The 18,018-nt window shown below is 38.9% G+C and overlaps 1 protein-coding gene across 1 annotated transcript in view; it reads left to right on the top strand.

Moving 5' to 3' along the window:
* The window catches only part of CPLANE1 (ciliogenesis and planar polarity effector complex subunit 1), a 171,696-nt gene extending 154,509 nt beyond the window's left edge, over positions 1 to 17,187 (top strand). The window contains exons 49-51 of the mRNA XM_004387899.2: positions 4,039 to 4,128; positions 13,858 to 14,012; positions 14,465 to 17,187. Of these exons, the coding sequence (XP_004387956.1) occupies positions 4,039 to 4,128; positions 13,858 to 14,012; positions 14,465 to 14,641 (422 nt within the window). The 3' untranslated portion in view covers positions 14,642 to 17,187. The remainder of the gene's footprint in view (positions 1 to 4,038; positions 4,129 to 13,857; positions 14,013 to 14,464) is intronic.
* Positions 17,188 to 18,018: the final 831 nt, after the last annotated feature.

Here is an 18,018-nt window from a genome sequence, read left to right as displayed (position 1 = left end):
CTTAACATTACAAAAGAAGAAATACTTTAAATTAATAACAAAACTTTAAACCTCAAGGAACTAGAAAAGAAGAGCAAACTAAACTGAAAGCTAGCAGAAAGAAGGAAATAATAAAGATAAGAGCATAGATAAATGAAATAGAGAATAGATGAACAAAAGAGAAAATTAATGAAACTAAAAGTCAGTTGTTTGAAAAGATCAGTAACATTGACAAACCTTTATGTAGACTGACAAAGAAAGAAGATACAAATATCTAAAATCAGAATTGAATATGGAGACATTATTATTGATCATACAGAAATTAAGAGAATTATAAGAGAATATTATGAACAAGCTGTGCTAACAAATTAGATAATCTAGATGAAATGGATAAATTCCTAGAAACATACAAATTACCTAAATTGACTCAGAAGAAATAAAAAATCTCAAAAGACCTATAACAAGTGAAGAGATTGAATCAGTAATCAAAAACTCCCTAAGAAAGAAAAGTCAAGGACCAGATGTCTTCACTGGTGAGTTCTACCTAACTGTTAAAGACGATTTAATACCTGTCCTTCTCAAACTCTTCCAAAAATAGAAGAGGGAACACTTCCTAGTTCATTCTGTGGGGCCAACATTACCCTGATACCAAAGGCATATAGAGACACCACAAGAAAAGAAAATCACAGACCAATATCCCTTATGAATATAGATGCAAAAACCCTCAACAAAATACTAGCAAACCAAATCCAACAACATACTGAAAGTTTTGGATAATTGGATAAATAAAAATGAAAAAATGGCTATTTCATTTTTTAAGCATGAAAGTAGCTATTTGTAAGCAATTTATTGTGCAAGGGTATCAAAGGTGGGTATTATAGTATTCATACCCTGACCAAGTAGGATTTATCCCAGGAATGCAAGGGTAGTTCAACATTAGAAAATTGATCAATGTAATACACCATATTAATAGAAAGGAAAAACCACATGATCATCTCAACTGAAACAGAAAAGGCACTTTGCCAAAACGAACACCTTTGCATGATAAAAGCACTCAACAAACTCGGAAAAAGGAAAATTCCTCAACAAGATGATAAAAGGGCATTTACAAAAAACCCACAGCTAATATCATGGTCTGTGGTCAAAGACTGAAGTTCAGGAACAAGACAAGGATGCCCCCTTTCGTTACTGCTATTCAACTTTGTACTAGAAGTTCTAGCCAGAGCAATTAGGCAAGAAAAATATAAAAGGCATCCAGATTGGAAAGGAAGAAGTAAAACCATCTCTATTCACACATGACATGATCCTATATATAGAAAATTCCAAAGAAGCCACAAGAAAGCTACTAGAGCTAATAAACAAATTCAGCAAAGTTACAGGATACAAGATCAACATACAAACATCAGTTATGTTTCTATACACCAGCAATGAACAATCTGAAAAGGAAATTAAAACACAATTACATTTATAAGATCATCTAAAAGAATAAAATACCTAAGAATAAATTTATCCAAAGGGGTGAAAGATTTGTACACTGAAAACGGTTAAACATTGGTGAAGGAAACCTAAATAAATGGAAAGACATCTCATGCTTATGGACTGGAAGACTTAAAATACTACCAAAGTGATTTACAGATTCAATTTAAAATTCTACCAGCCTTTTTGGTAGAAATGGAAAAGCTGATCCTCAAATTCACATGGCCTTGAACAGCCAAAAGAACTTTGAAAAAGAATAGTAAAGTTGGAGAACTCACACTTCCTTATTTCAAAACATACTACAAACCTACAGTAATGTGGTGTTCATATAAAGATAGACATATAGACCAACAGAACAGAATTGAGAGGCCAGAAATAAGCTCATACATCTGTAGCCAGTTGATTTTTGACAAGGGCATCAAGTCCATTCAATGGAGAAGAATAATTTTTCCAGAAAATTATGCTAGGACAACTAGATTTCCACATGCAGAATGAATTGGACCCCTACCTCATACCATATATGAAAATTAAATCAATGGCCTAAATATACATGCTAAAACTATAAAACTCTTTGAAGAAAATACACAAGTAAATCTTCAGGACTTTATTTTCAACACTGAAGTCTTAGTTACAACACCCAAAGCACAAGCAACAACAACAACAAAATAATAAATTGTACTTTATCAAAACTAAAAATTTTGTTCATCAAAGGACATTGTCAAGAAAGTGAAAAGACAACCTACAGAATGGGGAAATCATATATCTGATAAGGGTTTAATATCTAGGAGATAAATATATATATAAAACAAAATCCATTGCCGTCGAGTTGATTCTGACTCTATAGGACAGAGTAGAACTGCCCCGTAGGGTTTCCAAGGAGAGGCTGGTATATTCAAACTGCCAACCTTTTGGTTAGCAGCTGTAGATCTTAACCACTGCTCCAGGGGCCCCCATTTATATGTATATGTGTGCATGTGTGTGTGTGTGCGTGTATGTGTGTGTATATATGTGTGTATGTATGCATATATTTTTTAAAAACTCCCATAACTCAACAACAGAAACACAAACAACCCAATCAAAAAATGAGCAAAGGACTTGAATAGACATTTCACAAAAGAAGATATACAAATGGCCCACAAGCACATGAAGATGCTCAACATCGTTGGTCACTAGGGAAATGCAAATCAAGACCACAATGAGATATCCCACTGGATGTCTATTATCAGAAAAATGGAAAATAATCAGTATTGGTGAGTATGTGGAGGAATTGTAACCCTCATCCATTGCTGGTGGGATTATAAAATGACACAGCCATCGTGGAAAATAGTTTGGTGATTCCTCACAAAATGAAAACACAACATACCAAAACTTAGAGGATGCAGTCAACATCCCACCCATTGCCATTGAGTTGATTTGGCTGTTAACCAAAAGGTTGGTGGTTCGAACCCATCAGCCACTTCTCTGGAGAAAGATGTGGCAGTCTGCTTCTGTAAAGATTATAGCTTTAGAAACCTCGTGGTGCAGTTCTGCTCTGTCCTATAGGGTCATTATGAGTCAGATGAGTTGGCAGTCAGCGTATGACCCAGCAATTCCACTACCCAAAAGAACTGACAGGAACACAGATACTTGTACAAAAATGTTCATTGCAGCAGCATTCAAAGTAGCCAAGAGGTGGAAACAACCTAAATGTCCATCAACAGATGAATGCTAAAGAAAATGTGGTAAATGCATACAATGGAATATTATTCAGCCATAAAAAGGAAGGAAGTTCTGAAAAATGCTACCATATGGATAAATCTTTAAAACATTATGCTGAGTGAAATAAGCTAGACACAAAAAGACAAATAATGTATGATCTCACTTACGTAAAATATCTAGAATAGGCAAATGCATAGAGACAAAAGTAGAATAATGGTTACTATAGGCTGGAGGAATAGGGAAAATAAAAATAATATAAAGGCTAGATAATAAGAGTCATCACAGGCATAAGAAGAAAGGTCCACGCTCTGGAATCATACAAACCTATGTTCATTTCCCAGCTCTGTTGCTTAGTTTGTGCCTTCAGATACGTTAAACCTCTGAATACCAGTAAAACATACCTCATAGGATTGTTGAGAATTATAAAACATTGTGCATAAAATTGAGATTAAATGATTGCTATTAATCTTTAGTTTAAGAAACTTTAATTAATACTTCTCTTGATGGAACTTAATTTGGCATTTGTCTAGGAGTTTACTGCCAATAGGTTTATGTCCCTGGCTTCTCTGGTTGCCAGAGATGTTGTCAGGCACATTTGCCATTTGACAAAGGACCATGGTTGTGCTATAATGAGACGATACCAAGTCTAAGAGTAGAGTTTTCCCTTCCTTCATCTGCACTTTTGATTTGCCTTCTTGGTTCAAATTAACGATTATATGTTGGGCCCCTACTGTGAGCAGGGCTCGGTGAGTGGATTCAGAGTTGATCAGGAGAAGGTGATTCAGAGTTGATCAGGAGAAGGTTTCTGTCCTCAAAGAGCTTACAATAAGAGTTGTGAGAAATTATACATGCATGCTGAGGAATAAAAGTTGCCTGTCTTTATAGGAACTGCCACTTTTACCATCCAGGAAAAAGCTGGTGGAGCCAAAGCGACAATACAGAATGCTGTGCAGTCTCCAGTTATCTTCCAAAAGGGTAAGTGATAGAAAAAGGAATAGAAAGTTCTTGGAGTTAAGAGTAAATTTTTTTTAAATCATAAATAACTCTTAGAAATGTAAACGTAGAATTCTGAATGAAGGGTATGGCCTTGGGGTATAGTGTTTCCAAGAAGAGGCTTTGGAGTTAGTGTGTTTGTAATTGGTACACCACTTATTCTGTAGCCTTGGGCAAATTCCTAACCCATTTATATAAGCCTCAGTTTTTTTACTTGTAAAATAAGGATTGTAATAGAACATATGTAAGGGGCTTAGCGCAGTGCTCAGCATAAACATGGAGCCCTGGTGGCACAGTGGTTAAGAGCTCAGCTGCTAACCAAAAGGTCAGCAGTTTGAATCCACCAGCTGCTCCTTGGAAACCATATGGTGCAGTTCTGCTCTGTCCTGTAGGGTCACTATGAGTCAGAATTGGCTTGACAGTAACATTTTTTTTTTAAAGCATAAACATAAGTACTCAGTAAGATGCTGTGATCACATAGTCATAGAGCACACAGACCCATAAGTTTGAGGATTTTAGGCCTGATTTTGTCCCACCTTTGGATGTTTGCCTAAATTAGGTAATCAACTAGAGAAAGGGAAATTAAACCTAATGATGTTAATTCCTAATATCTCCAATTTCCCTATGTTTCTCTTCACAATTTAAAAAAGTACTTCTACATTCATTCCCCCATTACCTCTCTATAAGAACCCTGGTAGATAGGCAGGGAAACTATTATCCCCATTCTACAGCTGAGGAAACTGAGGCTTAGAGAAGTTAAGTGACTTGCCAGATAGTCTTAGAACAATGAAAATAATAGGCAACAGTTTTAGACAGGCAAAGAGCCAAGAATTGTGTTAACACATACATACATTAGCTTGTTAATCTTCATATCAATCCAGTGAGGTCTGTGCAGTTACCCCATTTACAGAAAATAACTAAATTTGGTACAAATAATGAAGAACATAATGCTGATTTATATGTACTATAAAAATGGGAAATATGAATTAATTAGTCTACTTCTATTATGCCTCTGTCTCCACTGCTACTTCCTTTATTTGCAGATTCATCTGCCAGTTTACCACATCTCTCTTCAGCTGTGTCTAATTTGCTGTTTAACCCATCTATCAAGTTTTTAGTGTCAGTGACTTTATTTTCTAAAAGCTATATTTGATTCTTTTTCTATTCTTTTCTTTTCCCCATGTGTGCATTAACACCCAACACCCTAGCTATTAGGATCAGTTTGAATCCTAGAAGCATTTGTTTCTATGCTTCTAATTTTATAATACCTGACGCATCTGTCAGATTGTCCTGCTGTGGGGGCTTCCATGTTGCTGTGATGCTGGAAGCTATGCTACCAGTATTCAAATACTAGAGCAGGGTCACCATGGCAGACAGATTTCACCTGAGCTTCCAGACTAAGACAGACTAGGAAGAAGGACCTTGTGGTCTACTTCTGAAAAGAATTAGCCAGTGAAAACCTTATGAATAGCAGTGGAATATTGTCTGATATAGTGCTGGAAGATGAGCCCCTCAGGTTGGAAGGCACTCAAAAGATGACTGGGCAAGAGCTGCCTCCTCAAAGTAGAGTCAACCTAAATGACGTGGATGGAGTCAAGCTTTCGGGACCTTCATTTGCTGATGTGGTACAAATCAAAATGAGGAGAAAAAACTGCAAAAATCCATTAATAATCTAAATGTGGAATGTACCAAGTATGAATCTAGGAAAATTGGAAGTTGTCAAAAATGAAATGGAATGCATTAACATCGATATCCTAGGCATAAGTGAGCTGAAATGGACTGGTATAGGCAATTGGACAATCATGTGGTCTCCTATGCCGGGAATGACAAAAGAGGATTGGTTTCGCATTCGTTGTCAAAAAGAACATTTCAAGATCTATCTTGAAGTACAACACTGTCAAGTGATAGGATAATATCCGTACAGCTACAAGGAAGACCAGTTAATAGAACTATTATTCAAATTTATGCATCAACCACTAAGGCCAAATGAAGACATTGAAGATTTTTACCAACTTCTGCAGTCTGAAATTGATCAAACGTGCAGTCAGGATGCATTGATAATTACCAGTGATTGGAATGCAAAAGTTGGAAACAAAGAAGGATAGGTAGTTTGAAAATATGGCCTTGGTGATAGAAATGATGCCAGAGATCGCATGATAGAATTTTGCAAGACCAACAACTTCTTCATTGCAGATACCTTTTTTCACCAACATAAGTGGAGACTATACCCGTGGACCTTGCCAGGTAGAATATACAAGAATCAAAATGACTACATCTTTGGAAAGAGATGATGGAAAAGCTCACTATCATCAGTCAGAACAAGGCCAGGGACCGACTGCAGAACAGAGCTTCAGTTGCTCACATGCAAGCTCAAGTTGAAGCTGAAGAAAATTACAACAAGTCCATGAGAGCCAAATTATGCCCATGAGTATGTCCTACCTGAATTTAGAGACCATCTGAAGAATAGATTTGACCTGTTGAACACTAATGACCGAAGAACAGACAAGTTGTGGAATGACACCAAGGACATCATACATGAAGCCACAGGTCATTAAAAAGACAGAAAAGAAAGAAAAGACCAAAATGGATGTTAGAAGAGACTCTGAAACTTGCTCTTGAACATAGAGCAGTTAAAGGAAATGGAAGAAATGATGAAGTACAAGAGCTGAACAGAAGATTTCAAAGGGTGGCTTGAGAAGACAAAGTATTATAATGAAATGTGCAAAGACCTGGAGTTAGAAAACCAAAAGAGAACACATGCTCAGCATTTCTCAAATAACTGAAGAAAAAATTCAAGCTTTGAATTGCAGTATTGAAGGATTCTACAGGGAAAATGTTAAATGACACAGGAAGCATCAAAAGAAGATGGAAGAAATACACAGAGTCACTGTACCAGAAAGAATTGTCAGTGTTCAGCAATTTCAGGAGGTAGCATATGATCAGGAACTGTTGGTACTGAAGAAGGAGTTCCAAGCCGCACTGAAGGCATTGGCAAAAAACAAGGCTCCAGAAATTGAGAGAATACCAACTGAGATGTTTCAACAAATGGGTGCAGCGCTGGAAGTGCTCAATTGTCTATACCAAGAAATTTGGAAGACAGCTACCTAGCCAACTGACTAGAAGAGATCCATATTTATGCATATTCCAAAGAAAGGTGATCCAACAGAATGTGGAAATTACCGAACAATATCGTTAATATCACACACAAGTAAAATTTTGCTGAAAAGCATTCAAAATCAGCTGCAGCAGTATATTGACAGGGAACTGCCAGAAATTCAAGCTGGATTCAGAAGAGGACGTGGAAGCAGGGATATCATTGCTGATGTCAGATGGACCCTGGCTGAAAGCAGAGAATATCAGAAAGATGTTTGCCTGTGTTTTCTTGACTATTCAAAGGCATCCGACTGTGTGGATCATAACAAATTATGGATAACATTTTGAAGAATGGGAATTCCAGAACACTTAATTGTGCTCATGAGGAACCTGTACATAGACCAAGAGGCCGTCGTTTGAACAGAACAAAGGGATACTGCGTTGTTTAAAGTCAGGAAGTGCATCAAGGTTGTATTCTTTCACCATACATACTGAGTTTGTATGCTAAGCAAATAATCTGAGAAGCTGGACTATATGAAGAAGAATGGTACATCAGGATTAGAGGAAGACTTATTAACAACCTCTGTTATGCAGATGACACAACCTTGTGTGCTGAAAGTGAAGAGGACTTGAAGCACTTACTGATGAAGATCAAAGACCACAGCCTTCAGTACGGATTACACCTCAACATAATGAAAACAATAATCCTCATAACTGGACCAGTAAGCAACATCATGATAAATGGAGAAAAGATTGAAGTCATCCAAGATTTCATTTTACTTGGATCCTCAATCAACACCCTTGGGAGCAGCACTCAAGAAATCAAATGACGCATTGCATTAGGCAAACCTGCAAAAGACTTCTTTAAAGTGTTAAAAAGCAAAGATTTCACCTTGAAGACTAAGGTGCGCCTGACCCCAAGCCATGGTGTTTTCAATAACCTCATATGTATGCGAAAGCTGGACAATGAATAAGAAAGCCTGAAGAATTGATGCCTTTGTGTTGTGGTGTTGGCGAAGAATGTTGACTATACCATGGACTGCCAAAAGAATGAACAACTCTATCTTGGAAGATGTACAGCCAGAATGCTCCTTAGAAGCAAGGATGGCGAGACTACGTCTCACATAATTTGGACATGTTATCAGGAAAGATCAGTCCCTGGAGAAGGACATCATGCTTGGTAAAGTAGAGGGTCAGTGAAAGAGAGGAAGACCTTCAACAAGATGGATTGACACAGTGGCTGCAACAATGGGCTCAAGCATAACAATGATTGTGAAGATGGCACAGGAGGACCGGGCAGTGTTTCATTCTGTTGTAGCTATGAGTCGGAACCCACTTGACAGCATCTAACAACAATAATTTTATAATCTTAGTAGTAGATAAACCTATAGATGGTTGTCTTAAGCTGGGTTCTCTAGAGAAGCAAAACCAGTAATACGTATAAATGTATGTCTACAGAGAGATATTTATATTGAGGAAATGGCTCACGTGGTTTTAGAGCCTGTAACCTACCAAGTCCGAGGGTCAGGAAAGAGGCTTCTTCTGATTCATGTAGCCACAGGGGCTGGCAAACCCAAGATTGGCAGGCCGGAGAGCAGGGCTGTTGCTCACAGGCTGTGAAGATCCCAAGATCAGCAGGCAAGACTGCGGGTAAGCTGCTTGCTCAAGTCCCAAGAACCAGAGGTCAGACGAACAGGAGCCAGCTGAAGGATCCAGAACAAGGAGAAGCTCCTGAGCCTTGCCAGAATGTCCCCCTGACACTCGATGCAGGCTACATGCCCGAGGAAACTCCCCTTCAAATGATTGGCTACTCACAGCAGATCCCATCGTGGGGGTGATCACGTATCAGCTCTCAACAGGGGAGTGATCACAACGTTATATAACTGCCAAAACACTGAGAATCATGGCCCAGTCAAGTTGACACACAATCTTAACCATCACAGTGGTTATCCTAGTTTTTTTTTCTTTCAAAGTCCCATTTTAATCTTTTATAAAATGTTTTCTAGTTCATCGGATACTCATTAGCTTTTTTTTCTAAGAAATATCTAGCAATGTCTAGTTCAACAGATAAAATGCCCCAAAACACAATGTTGCTCCCTATAAGCAGCTGAAAATATGCACATTTATATTGTATTGTTTATGATGGCTCCAAAGATCCAGTGTTTGATTCTTGAAGTCAGTTATGATCTAGCATGAGGTCTTGCCCATTAAAAACACTAGGTATTTGTTTCATTGTCCGGTGGTATCCCTGCCTCTGAGAGGAAAACAATGAGTATGACTCTAGCTTTCTAGCTTGGGTGGTTTTCTAGACTGTGGTCGACCAGCTGCTACAGAGAAGAAACTGGATTTTCTTTTAGGAGTGGCAGACATAATGGATTCATTTTTATAGTTGAGTTTCAGATTATTCAGGCTAGATTCTGTAGACACTGTTTGGCAATATGTTTTAAAGAAACCGAGTGGCAGTATCCACTGTCCCCACTGTCCTACCAGAAAAAAGATTGCTTCCTCTCTGAGGGAAGCCCATGAACTTGCTGGCCTGGTTTTCACTGTGGGGTTTCCTTTTGATATATCACTTAGCTTTCACCTTAGAAAGCTTTCATTGTCCGCAACTGGGGCATCTTTGCACATGTTCAGTTTCATAGAATTTTTTTCATATTGTATTTTTATCTCAAGATTGGATATCCTAAATAAATCCTAGATAAATGCACTTTGAGCTGAAGAGAAGGAAATTACAAAGCCATCCCCAGGTGAAAAAAGGTAAGAGAAAGCTAGTGATAACCTCTCAAAGTTTGTAGATACCCCAGAGGTGAAGGTTTATCCTAAAATGTAGCACTGTTAACCTTGATTTCAACAGACTTGGTGATGGTTTGATTTTGTTATTCATTCTAGATGCCAATAGTTATGTTCATTTGACAAGAGTGTTGAAGTCTAGATACCCAATTAATTTTAGCAGAGACGGGGTTGGTGTTTACAGCTTCTGTTAATCTCTTCTCATATCCTGAATATTTGTAGGAACAACTAACTTTAGCACCCAGCCTCTATTTGTTTCCGTCTACTTTGGAGAGTCTGCTTACCTCTGTGGTTAAAGCGTTGCTTAGCCACCTGTTGGTTTCTCTTTTTTATCTTTCAGTCTCACTTTTTGTCTGTTTTAACGGCTGTTTTCTTTTGTACCACGGTGTTTGATCATGTGTGCATTTCCATTATCCACTCATAAGTTTTTTTCAAAATTGTTTCTTAGTAATATTTACTGAAATCATTATTTTAACATGTAGCTTTTTAGTGGCATCTCAAAGTACTCAATGGTGTCTTTAAACAGCAGAAAAAAGAGTCAAACTTTTTTCAACTACAGCCCAGTTCCCATGTGGATGCTAAAGTAGCAACCAGGGGTGCTACCTAATGATATTAACTTCATTTCCCTTTTAGACTCCTGGGGCTTGTCAAAAGAAAAGTCCTTAAGCCCTCTTGTTGTACCACCATCCCCTACCCCTTTGGCACTAATCCAAAAAGCAGGGTTTTGCAAAGTTGCTGCCTGGGAGATCCAAATAAATAGGCCTATTTCTCACAGATATGATGATCCCCCAGGGGCCTCTGAGTGCTATTCTCCTTTTACCCCCAAAGAATAGAAAGTTAACACATTAGCTCAGATTCTGGAGGTAGACCATCTCCATCATCTTTGGCAAATTACTTAACCTCTCTAAACCACATTTTCCTCATTTTCAAAATGGGGATAATATTACTTTCCCCATAGGACTGCCATGAAGAGTATTCATTCAGCATTAACCCATTTGGCTCCTACTACATACCCGGCACTGTTAGTCATGAATAACACAAACAACAGCATGAACAACACAAAACAACAGCATGTAAATAAAATAAGGGAGGGAATGGCCAGATTAGGGGGAGCTACTTTAGACAGGGTATTTAAAGAAGTTCTCTTTTAGAAGGTGACATGGGAGTGTAGATCCTGAATGATGAAAAGGAGTTTTCATGTAAAGATAAGGCAGAACAGTTCCAGGCAGAAGGAACAGCAAGTTCTATTATATAGAAACAAACCTGGTATGATGGGCAGAAAAGATCAGTATGGGAAAGTGGCCAGAGATATGGCTGGAGAGAGAGGCTAAATACTGTACTTATTCAGTCTGTGTACTGAGCAAGTAATCTGAGAAGCTGGACTATAGGAAGAAGAATGTAGCATCAGGAATGGAGAAAGACTTATTAAGAACTGGCGATATGCAGATGACATGACCTTGCTTGTGGAAAGTGAAGAAGACTTGAAGCACTTACTGATGCAGATCAGAGACTACAGCCTTCAATATGGATTACACCTTAATATAAAGAAAACAAAAATCCTTACAACTGGGCCAATAAACAACATCATGATAAAGGAGAAAATATTGAAGTTGTCAAGGATCTCATTTTACTTGGATCCACAGTCAGTGCCCTTGGAAGCTGCAGTCAAGAAATCAAACGACGTATTGCATTGAGCAAATCTGCTGCAAAAGACCCTTTAAAGTGTTAAAAAGCAAAGATGTCACTTTGAGGACTAAGGTGCACCTACTCAATCCGTGGTATTTTCAGTTACCTCATATGCATGCAAAAGCTGGACAAAGAATAAGGAAGACTGAAGAAGAATTGATGCCTTTGAATTATGGTGTTGATGAAGAATATTGAATATACCATGGACTGCCAGAAGAATGAACAAGATTGTCTTGGAAGAAGTACAGCCAGAATGCTTCTTAGAAGGGAGGATGATGAAGCTTTGTCTTAAGTACACTGGACATGTTATCAAGAGGGACCAGTCCCTGGAGAAGGACATCATGCTTGTTAAAGTAGAGGGTCAGCGAAAAAGAGGAAGACCCTCAATGAGATGGATTGACACAGTGGTTACAACAACAGTGTGCTTAAACATAGCAACGATTCTGAGGATGGCGCAGGACCAGGCAGTGTTTCATTCTGTTGCACATAGGGTCACTATGAGTCAGAACTAACTCAACAGCACCTACCAACAGAGGCAAAAGGTTTGGATTTTATTCTGGACCCAGTGGGACTCCATTGGAGAGAATTAGGTGTGGATAATATAATTTATCTTTTAGAACATGTAGGAGAAAAAGAACAAAAGAAAGCAGAGAAGGAGAAAAGTGTGTTTTGATTAGGGTTAAAACAATAGGAATGGCAGGAAGTGGTTAGATTTGGGATCTGTTTCAAAGATAGACCCAATAGAATTTGCTGATGTATTGGATGTGGATTGTGTAAGAAATAGAGTGATGAAGGACAACTCCTGGATTTTGACCTGAGCATTTCCTGGGATGGGGAAGATTAGAGGAACTGGTTTAAGAGTAAGAAACTACTTTCAGACATGTTAAGGTTGAAATGTTCATTGCATATCCATGTGAAGATATCAAGAAAGCAGTTAACTCTATGAGGCTAGTGGTTTTAGAACAGGCAGCATGCAGATGATGTTTAAAGCCATGAAACTGGATGAGGTCATCTAGGAAAAGTATAGACATGTAAGAGGACCAAGGACCAGGCCCTAGAGCACTATGGTAAGTTCAAGGGATGGAATGTAGGCCCATTGCCATCGAGTCAATTCCGACTCATAGTGACCCTATAGGACAGAGTAGAACTGCCCCATAGGGTTTCCATGGCTAGAATCTTTATGGAACCAGACTGCCACATCCTTCTCTCATGGAGTGACTGGTGGGTTTGAACTGCTGACTGTTCAGTTAGCAGCTGATTGTTTAACTACTATGCCACCAGGGCTCCTTGCACAGTGCTTAGCCCATAGTAAATGCTAAAATGTTTGCCGTTATTGTTTTGGGGGGCTTATTTTTTGGAGGAATCTTCAGCTTCAAGCACATAAAAGGTCAGGTGGGCCCAAACTTCACCATTCTGCTACCTCTTCTTTCTTCAGAGAGCCAGACGACTCCTTGTCAAGGAGTCGTGTTTACTTCCCATCTTACGCCATGTCTTGGGTGTTTCTTCAGGAGATCACCTTGGCATGAGCTAGAATGTGCTGTAACATTGGCTTTGTTACATAAAGTGTTCTAGGTGGAGCAAGATTCTCTAGGGCCTTTTTCATAGAAGCACTGTTGGTTGATGGGTTTGCTAAGATACCTCTGGACACTAGCTGAGAAAAAAATTTCTTTTTAACCAGTACCAATATACAGTAAGGAGTAAAGAGCCATAATGTGATGTTACCACACTTACCCTGATGCCTGTGCCCAACGGCAGATTGTAGGGATGAAGCCTGGGTAAAGATGCCTAAAACATTGCTCCTGAAAACTTCCACAAGACCCTTCGTAAGAGACAAGGAAGGCCCAGCTCTCTGAGTTCACCAGTTTTGAAGTCAGGATTCTCCACAGTTCCCTTATATCTGTGGCCTCTCTTCCTTAGACTCTGTCCTAGAGGTTACCATTACTTTTCATATCAAAAGAGGTGGCCAAATTCTGCTTTTCTCTCACACAATGACAGGAATTGTTAGAATCTTAAAGTGAACTATGTGAACCCTGGATTCAAGTATTAGGTAAAATGTGACTGCCATGGCTTTGTCAATAAAAATCACAGTAAACAAACGAATGAATCAATCCCAGTGTATGCTTTGTTGTTTTCCCTTGAAAGGCTCTGATGCTCCATGTCGTAGCCTGCAGTATAGAAAAAAATATGGAACCAAGGAGTGTGTGGAATATGAGAGAGAAGAGACTGTGGTGAGTCCCTGGACACTGCCTTCAGAAATCCATAAGATTCTTCATGAGAGTCATGATTCCCTTCTACAAGTAAGTATTTTTCCAGTCTTCAGTTTGCCTAGTGGTTCTTCTTTGTTCTTCAGAGTTTTTGTTTTTGTGGGATGTAGACATACTGAAAGATTTTTAGGTCAGTTTGAACTAGTGATTCAAGGCATCTACACTTCTGGCTTAGTACTCCAGAATTTTATCATTAAGAATTCTCCTTAACTTTGTATTTTCTTTTTAACAAAAAAGAAAAAAAAAAGAACAGATTATTGTGGTACGGGTATAAAAATCTGTTCTGTCCATTCTTCACTTCTGGTGCTAAGTATCTAGTTGAATCAAGATTGAGCTCATTGCCAATCTAGATGTGCTGGGGGAACCACAGCCCTGGTTCCCTTCACTTTACCTTCAGTCTGTTGATGGATGAGCAACCCTAGAAACTTTGGAAAGCCAACTTCAGGTGCTAGGACCACAACTTACTATCTTTATCAATATCATAGGGCTTGTCACCATCTGAAGAGGAAGAGCCAGAGCCTTCTGTTGGGGTGAGTGGCATGGACAGCAGGTCTGAGAGCACTGGCAGTATCCTCAGCAAGCTTGACTGGAATGCCATTGAGGAAATGGTGGCTGGAGTGGAGGATAAGAACCTGTCTGTCCACTGGGTCCTGGGCCTGTAAGACCTGGATATCATTCTTTTTCCAAGCAAAGGCTAGCGCTTCAGTGATGTGGTACTGAAAGATTTGTGGATTTAAGGGAAAGGAACAAGGAAGAAAGCAATGTGAATTTGCCATCTGCAGCCATATAATTACCTAGATTAGCCATTTCAAGAGGGAAAATAAACATTTTCAATAATTTTGCCTTCTTGGGGAAAGGGTTGTTTAAATATAGATTTATTATATGTTTTCGTGTTTGATTCATCTTGAGGCATAATAAAAGTTAAGTTCCTTTCAAATCAAGTTTGCATAATATTTGAACTACTTTCAATAAAAATCTTACTTCTTGCCTCCTTCTTTACTACTCCTGAGTTCTGAGGAACAACCTTATATGGGTGAGTCTGATGGCAAAATCCTCTTATTTCATTGAAGAGAAGAAAGTTAAAATCTCACTTGAGAGACTTAATCATGAAACCCATTTTAAAACATCCTAAAATCCATCTGTGTAGGGACCACTTTGCTCTATTTGTTGTTAGTTGCCGTCAATTTGATTCCGATTCACAGCCACTCTAGCTAATCATGCCTCAGTCAGAATAATACCCTCAGACAGCTATACATTCATGGGACTCACCTCATAAGCTTCGCTTCTCTCTTGAGGATCACTCTCTTGCACTGCCTGTAGTCCAGTGCCTGAAAGCAGTTGCCTCACATATAGTTTGTTTCATTTTATAGTTGAGGCAGGAGGGCTAGTCAGGTACTGTTACTCTGTCATAGCTGGAAACATAATTCTCTTCGTTTCAGTAAATTTTAAATCCATACAACGAACCTGAAAATGAGGCAAGATACAGAGGACAGGAATAACAGAAGAGGCCTGACAATCCTAGGAGGTCTCCAACCTCTAGCTTCAATATGATCTCATAGTCTTCAGAAAATGGAGACAATGACAACTTTATACAGTGGGTCTAAAAACAGAGGAAACATCAAATGAGTGTGTTTTAGATCCTGCTGCTGCTAAAAAGGGCTGTAGACGTAATGCCCTCCATGCATGAAATGAAAGAAGCCATTTCCATGTTAGATCTTAAGCACTTACCATGCTTAGGGATATCCCCAGTTACCAAGAGTGTTCCCCAAAGTCTCAAAACTGTCTTATTTTCCTCACATTTTTATTAGAAAATATGTTATACAGCATTTAGTAGAGTATCACGAAACCAAACCCACATCTGAGTATCCTACTTTTTATTCTGGCTGAGTCTGGAATCTATCAGCAGAGGACACTTAAACACAATTTCTGCCAAGATGTTAAGTCCATGGACTTGGGTTAAAAACAATTGACTTCAGCCTTACTCTCTCACTTCAGCACCCCCTGTTTCTAGCCTATAGTACATATACTCAATAAATGGTTGATGGACTAATGACAAGCCATTATGGCTTATACCACTTTCCACATCTCAACAATTCAAATAACAGTGTATACAGTGCTTTCTGTCCTGCTTCGCTTGGACCTTGTTGAGGAAATATGAGAAAAAGAAAGGAAAAATGCACTTACACACAATTGGGCAGAAGTCTCGGTGGTGGCCTTCCAGAATTCTACTTCCTTCATAGCATTGCTTATACACTGACCATTCATGTCTGTTCACCATCTGAACTGTGGCCCTATGCCATTAAGGAGATCCTGATAGAAGTTAATATTTTGATTTTAATGAAAATATTGTACCTGGTGTTAAAAAATTGCCCCAAACAATGTTAAAGTTGCACCTGAAATCCTGGGTAAGAGGTCTAGGGGCTCCAGTGATTAATCTGATCCTGAGTCATGGCACCAGAACTGTCAAAGAAAAAATTGCACTGGACAATGTTAAAACGTGGTAAGGATGAAGTAAAAGAACTGTAATGGTGGGAGAGGGAGAGAGAGTCACCAGAACTGTCTCTCTACACCAACTCCACTGAGACACACTGAGCTTTTAAAAAGAAAGTTGGGGGGCAGGGGGTGCTGGGTGAATGATGTACTGAGGTTGCAATTAGGGCCAGTTTGTTTTTCCTTTTTTATGATAAGGCCACCTGGCTCCTGGGAGTCCCAGGAAGATGTAGAAGGAGAGACAAGGAGAAACTAAATTTATTCTAACAGCCTAAATAAGTCTTGGTCAGTTCCTTGTAATAAGCGCTGCCATTTTCCAGAACATAAAAGGGTGGGAAGATTTCTTTTACAGTGAGTTAACATAAAATTCAACTTTCATCAGTCCTCACTTTTGTTAATGAGAAATGATATTCATTCTTGAACAACCTAGAGGGATTATGAATGTCTTAACCGGGGTGAAACAGGACTTAAGGAATACTCCCTTGAGGATTCTTGTTGTGTCTGCAGAATCAGTTGAACAGTTTTGAGGTGGAGGCACAGGTCAGTTGTTTTAGTGTCAGGTATCTTAAGAGAATGCCTAAAACGAAAAGAGAATTATTAATATAAACAGTTGTATTAATGTCTAAGAGGTTGGTGGGTGAAAATCTTTTGATTATGCAGCCCTGCTCATTGAGTTTCTTCAAGAGCAAATGTAGATGCTCTTGGATGCTGCCCAGTCCTGGTTACCTTTCATAAGGGCATGCATGGCCTGAGCATTTTACCAGACTTAGTGACTCAGAGACAGCGACTTGTCCAGAGAGAAATCCAGCCCAGCACAGTCTGCTGTGGTGATGAGTCCACCGAAGTATATCTCAAGTCACTGGGCCCTAAAAAGCCTACTGTGAGACAAGCTAGAGTCTCCATAAATATTTATGTAGTCAGGTTTCAGTTCTCAGTGATTCCAAGTCAGGAGGGAGGGAGAAAAGTTGGAAATGTTGATTTGGAGAGTTGTTTCCAGATGGTGAAGTAAATAGGAAGTATTGAAAATTGGATAAAGATCGACAGTTTGTGCAAGATGACAGGATCTAGTTCAGTTTGCAGGTAGATAAGAAAACCATAAATTGTAGCTTAAGGTAAAATAGTTAAAAGACAAGGAACAGCACCAATCTGATAGCCCACAAGGGCGTGTTACAGTTTTCTATTGAAATACAAAATTTCTCTCTATGGTCACCACCCTCCTTTTGATAAAAGATAATCTCAAAGCAGAATTATTCATGATCACAAAGTATGACTGGTCACCATTATTTACATTGGTGCACGAGAATGGTAATTTGTCTTATAGGTCTTCTTAAGTTTGCTTTGCTGCAAGTTTTTATAAGGAATCTCAGGGTGATCTTTTAAAAGCCTCTTGAGGCTAGGAAGCCAAGCCAATAGTTTTCCATCAGACTTCACCTGCAGTGCCTATAGATGTGAGTTCATCTCTTGTTGAAGTCCCCAAAATATCATAAGATTCCTGGGCCTACCAGGAAGTGACCTTCCTTACCTGTAAAGCTTGAAATTCTGAAAGCCA

Source organism: Trichechus manatus, unplaced genomic scaffold (assembly GCF_000243295.1).
Source record: "Trichechus manatus latirostris isolate Lorelei unplaced genomic scaffold, TriManLat1.0 scaffold00197, whole genome shotgun sequence".
Lineage (NCBI taxonomy): Eukaryota > Metazoa > Chordata > Mammalia > Sirenia > Trichechidae > Trichechus > Trichechus manatus.
This window is presented reverse-complemented; position numbering and strand designations above follow the sequence as displayed.